The sequence below is a fragment of the Centrocercus urophasianus genome, unplaced genomic scaffold, assembly GCF_019232065.1.
Source record: "Centrocercus urophasianus isolate 14NV4802_14NV808 unplaced genomic scaffold, USGS_Curo_1.0 seq_21, whole genome shotgun sequence".
Taxonomy (NCBI): domain Eukaryota; kingdom Metazoa; phylum Chordata; class Aves; order Galliformes; family Phasianidae; genus Centrocercus; species Centrocercus urophasianus.
The window spans coordinates 20,781,759-20,787,758 of NW_024884767.1; the positions used below are offsets into that span (position 1 = coordinate 20,781,759).

The window sequence follows — 6,000 nt, forward strand, 5'->3', positions numbered from 1 at the left end:
TAGTCAAACTACTGTTTTTGAATTTTTATTTACTGTTCTGATTTTCAATATACTAGAAATAATTTTCATATAATCTATTTCAGCTTGCTTATCAATATCTGAGAAATCCATTCTTCATCATAAGTGAATTAAGATATTCTATTTAAATGAAAGTTGTGATGTAAATAAGTGACAAAATGTTGTGACAAAAATATCATAGGATAGTTACTATAAAGTACTTGTTTATTTGAACAGATCCACTCTCAAAGAGGATTGTTGTTATTATTATTATTATTATTACTATTACTACTATTATTATTATTATTAAGAGAATTATTATAAATACAAACTAAAAGCCACCTGTTGAGGAAGGACTCGCTCAGTAGAGGAAAACTTCACTGAAACTAAAATCAGTCCAGCATTGCATTCTACCTCTGAGAATTCTGGAAATCTGGCATAATAGGTCTATGTCCACAGTTTACAAAGAAAAAAAAAAAACAGCAGCTGCATTGTGCCAATATGTAAAAGCTGAACTAATGTTGTGGTTTAGTAATAGCTGTGGTTTAGTACTTTTTAATTAAATATCCCATCTTGCATTCTTCTTCTCAACAAAATTACTGCTAGTACAGATATGAAACCAGATCAATCACAAGAAACAGAACTAATGAAAGAACAAATTTTATGCTGTATATTTTATTTCTCCTCAATTTCCCCTCCCTTCTGTACTTCGTCACTTGAAACCGTGAGATTTTTTATTTCGTTGTGGGTTTTTTTTGCTTGTTCGTTTTTTAACTGTTACAGAAGTATGTGCAAAACTGTGTCTAAAAAAGGATCATACTACAACTTACCTTCTTGGAGGCCTGGCACAAGTTTGTAAACAATATCTTGCATTGTTCTGTCATGACTATCAAGGGGGAAAAAAACAGAATCAGTAACTCAACTATCTTGTTTCAAAACATATGTGCTAAACAAGTCTCAGTGCTAAAATGATTTAAAAGCTCTAAGTCTGTTAAAAAAGAATTTCAATTTTCAAGCTTTACATAAAATAAGAGATGAGAATAGTTAGAAAGGAACTGAGATAAAGACTAAGATAGAAGGCCCATAAAAGAGGAAGAATTAGGCTGTTCCCTTCAGCAGTCAGGCACACATCACCAGTAATCTCAAAACTCCTTTAAACTTTAAGGTAAACACATTTTTAGTAGAAAAGAATCACAGGTAGTATGTTTTCTGTATCTACAGATTCATCCCTCACCTTCCTGCATTATCTCTACCAGCCTTAACAAAAATGAAAGAAAATAACACACACACACAAAAGAAAGAAGACAACAACATAAAGAAAATTTGATTTTGCTCTTAAGCCATGCTTTTATCTGTGAAGCCCATAAAGATAATATGCCCCAAATGAAAGAAACATTAGAAACTCAACATGCCAGGACTGGTTGAAATTCTAAACCTCAGTAGCAAGTTCACAAATATAAATCTCTGTTTTAAATCATAATTTACTTACTATTTACCTGCAATTTCTACATTAGTCTAAAACAACTCACAGTCTGAAAGAAATACACTACTATCCTAAATTCTAATCCATAAATAAAATCAGAAACAATCTAAGTATCTGTCTCAGCTGCTGCAAGGTCATTACCTCAGTAGACCTTGCAATATGAAATCCTGGATCTGACTTAAATAAGACAACGGGCTTACAAGAGTAGTCTCGGGTTTCTCATCACCTGACGTGCACTTCACAGCAGTGGAGATCAGTGAACAATTACAGAAATGGTAACAATTCGAAGAGTGTAATGGATGATTATGTATCTCTTGAAGTAGGACTACATGGAGAACCAAAATATCATTAATCCTAAAATTCATATAATTTCAAGCAATAGCAATCCCATTTACACTGGCTTGGCACCACATGGATGTTTTGGCAATTTCTCCAAAAATATTTCAACAAAAATGAGTGAACCTACCATCATCTCAATGCCAGAAGTGAGCATTTAACATCATTAAGAATTGTAAAAGAGAAAACACATTTGGTTTATAGGTTCTTCAGACAAGGGAGATGAACACAAGTGAAGAATTCATGTTCTAACACATACAGCGAAACTTTTGACTAACGATTATTTATTCCATAAATAAATAAATAAGACAAAAGTAGGCTAGGCAGACTATTTTAGTCTCAAAGGGGCAGAACTTTATGACCATTACAGGTAGAATACTTCCTTTAAAGTATTCTGTGACCATAAACAACTTGTGAATTCCTTTCTATATTTTCTCAATTTGATGCTCTGCTTCCTGGCCCCTTTTGGCTCTGAAAACAAAGTTCTAAGCCAAGGTATTGTATTCCTGTAGCTTTACAGTAGATGAAGATGTTGTCTTGAGTCACATAAATTCCTTCCTTCCTATTGGCATCTACTCGTGCATTCTAAGCATACGCAGATAATACCTGACACATACATATCATATCCTATCATACTATACATGTATCAGACACTAAAAATAGTTTTGCTGATTTAGTAAAAATATTATTTTTATACATGTTTCATTTATGTATCTTCTATGATCCATTAAAACTTGCTCAAAAATTAAACAGGAAAGTGCACAGTTTGCATGTTCTTAAGCCTCGAAAATCCTAACAGATGTCAAGGAGTTGAAAATTCATAGGAAAGTCTGATCTTGCATCTCCTCATAAAATTTCAATTCAAACTTACATTTAAATTTATTGCCTGCTGATCAGCACATAAGACATTTCAGGAGAAAGCTGTCCTGTATTAAAGAGTTTAAAACAACCTAGAGTGAAACTAGTTGCATTTCTGTTTTCTTACTTACCCAATATACTGCAAAGGGTGGCTCTGATGTATAACAATTCTACATGTTGGACAGGTGTTGTTTTCTTCCAAATATTTCACCAGGCAGCTTCTACAGACTGATAAAAGGGACATTCATAATTAAAAAAGAAATAAAACAAGCATAGTGAAAAACAGAAAAGCCTGTTTTTATATCATTGCAAAATGCTTCTTACTGAAATATACATAAGAGCAATTTTTTCCATCATGCAGTCATGTCTAACCACGCAGAACGCAGTTTTCAACATTTTTCACATAGGCTCTAGATACAGGGAAGTGCTGCACTTAGAATCAAAGCACCTTTACATAGACAGAGTCTGCTTAATACAGCACACAACACACAATCCAATTCTGGAACTTACTAGAACAGCTATTTCTATCAGGTCAACTTGCAGCATCCAGTTTACACAAATGATATTACAGGCACTGTATGCCATTAAGGCACTAAGCCAATTTGCTTTAACCATGGCTGCATACAGAAATAAGGCACGTGTGGAAATGAAACTAGGACACAGAAATTATTTTAAGTAGTATTTTTTTCTTTTTTTTTCCTTTTTCAAGAATAGGAAGCTCCAAGACTGGATATCCGGTGGTTACTTCATTTCTAACTTTCACAGAGTATGTGACAGTTAAATTTCTCTCAGAAAAATAATTAAATGGGGACAGATCTTAAGTATTCATAAAAAGAGTTGGTGAAGGCTGCTAAAGCAGTGCTACGTTATAGAGATGAATGCCACTGAAACGTTTTCCAGCTACATATGCATGCTCATCTGCACCTGGTTCAAAATAAACTATTTATTAAGAAACAGTATTGGTAATATACACCAATACGTGATTTCCTGACTCACTTGAAGTTCTAAATACAACTCCAACTTTATACGCTAAGGAAAAAAAAATGAAATTACTTTTCTCTAAGGCAACACCAGTTTATTTAATTTTGGTATTAATGCACACATTGTAGAAGTATTTCTGTAACTACAGTGCCATCTAGCTCTCAGACAGGATGATGGTACATTTCAATAAACAGCTGGTAATATCAAGAAAATTACACAGCACCAAAGCAGGCATAAGGACTTTGTACTTTATATTGTATTTACACATTCATAGTGACAGTACCACAGCTGGTAGAAGTTATGGTCATGTCAAGACTCATAGCTTTGAACACAAAGCATAGACCTTGCATAGCAATATGTGGCAGTGGAATGCCACAACAGCAGTTCTACTTTCCTATTTCAATCAATCTTCCAGTCTGGAAGAAGCGTACATCAATTCCTACTCAACAGAACTCGGAGTAAGCCAGCCTATATTCTGATAGGCTTATTAGTCCACCCACAACAACTAAATAAAAAAAAACTGAGTATATTTTCTTGCTTTCACAGTTAAGCATATCCAAGAACATGCACTAGGAAAGGAATAGGGAAGTTGATTATTTATTTGTGTAGCTTCACTCTTCTTGACAATTCCCATTCTATATCTAGTTCAACAAACAGCTGTTGTTCATCATCCTCATGAACTCACAGAATACTACCTTCTGTTTCTCATTTCAAAATATCGTTTACACATAACGGCAATGAATATCAAATTGAAAATACTAAGGTTTATAAAGACTTACATATATCTGACAACCTAGAACTCTGACCATGAGACAGAGGTACACTAGTAAAGATTTAATAATGAATTTCTACCACTGAATGTTTTACCTACTCATTTAGAGGCCTGCCTGTCACTAACAATCTAGAGATAGAGAAGAGAAATGAAGCATAAAAGGAAGTGAAAAAGTGTGTTTTCCATCAAGAAGATTCTCACCGCAGGTTTCCAGTATTCCCTTTACTGCTGAAAAGTCTATGAATGTCTGAGGAGAGGGATACGAAGAGTAATGAGGTAACTGCATAGTTATGAGTAGAAGCAGAAAGAAAATTACAACTCAGTGGAGAATTCATTATCTCAACAGGCAAGGCACTTTCAGGGTAGATTCTGCAAGGATGCTTTCTCAGGAGTGTGTATCATTAGTATTAATATACACAACATAAATAGCACCAACTTGTAGAAAATGTTTTTTGTTTTGCTTTTTTTTATACAAAGCTGTGCTTCCCGTCCAAAAAAAAAATAAATCCAGTGCTACTGGACACACTTGGAGGTAGTATTCTGAAAATAAAAACAGATAAGATAAGGGTACCAAAAACCACAGAATGGGTGAAAAAACAAAAAGCAAGTGGTGTTCCCTTGCTTTTGGAGAAAATATTATGGATTAGTAAAGACTTACTTCATAAATGAATGTGAGAAACACCTTAGATTATGTCAACAGAGAGAAAAGGTTGTTTGTACTTGTGAAAGAACAAAAAAGGAATCTGTAGATCTAAGTCAGCCACGTGACTTTGTACAATACTGTTTTCATATGTAATCCTGTTAATAGCAGTAGTTAAGAAAAAAATTAAGTAGAAGCCAAGCTTAAGGATCTAATTGTCTCCTTGCACTCCAGGAAGCACACTGTGGAAATTACAATATGAAGCATTAGCAGAAGGGACATAAGAATAAAAAGAATGGCAAGGAAGTGCAACAGAAAAAATAAACTTATTAAAACTGATAAGCATAACTTAGAAACAAAATACAATGGAAAATGTAATCTTAGCTGAGATTACTTAACCTTTCTAGCAAATTTTAGGTGGTAAATAAAACAAGTTAAACAAAAACTTTCAGTGGAGATGAAGCCATTGCAATTAAACAATTAATTCTCTTCCAAAAAAGCTTAAGACAGTGAAACTATTCAATCAACATACTGGTTTCATCAGAGTAATATACTGTGACAGATGCATTTTAAAATGGTTTCTGAAGTTGCATGGCAAGTACTACTAAATAGAACAAAACAGGTCTACACAAACAAAACCAATGATGTTCTAAGCTTTTAGCAGATACAAGCAGACAAAGAGAGGGCCCAGCTTACATAAATGTGTTGGTTCTGAACACAGCTCAAAAAATACTTTTGCTAAAATGTTGTAATATAAAGATATCTTTGAGTGAAAGGTGAGAAGGGCCCCATAAGTGGAAGTAAAAAGGCAAGAAGGCTTCACAGTGACTGAGAATAAGGGGGGTGAAGCGGAACAGCTAGAAATAGTTTATAGAAGCAAGAATGCAGAGCTTGTTAGAAAATAAGGGATGGCAGACACTGGGTCTTAGATAG

General features: G+C 34.0%; 1 protein-coding gene across 6 annotated transcripts in view; it reads right to left on the minus strand.

Annotated features, from left to right (window-relative positions):
* The window catches only part of PCGF3 (polycomb group ring finger 3), a 91,733-nt gene that overhangs the window by 51,378 nt on the left and 34,355 nt on the right, over positions 1-6,000 (minus strand). For all 6 annotated transcript variants that reach the window (XR_006169576.1, XR_006169575.1, XR_006169574.1 and 3 more), the window contains 2 exons: positions 2,806-2,902; positions 828-883 (listed from right to left, as the gene is read on the minus strand). Coding sequence is in view for 2 of the 6 variants with exons in the window: in XM_042822913.1 (XP_042678847.1) it covers positions 828-883; positions 2,806-2,902 (153 nt within the window). In the remaining 4 variants the exon portion in view is untranslated. The remainder of the gene's footprint in view (positions 1-827; positions 884-2,805; positions 2,903-6,000) is intronic.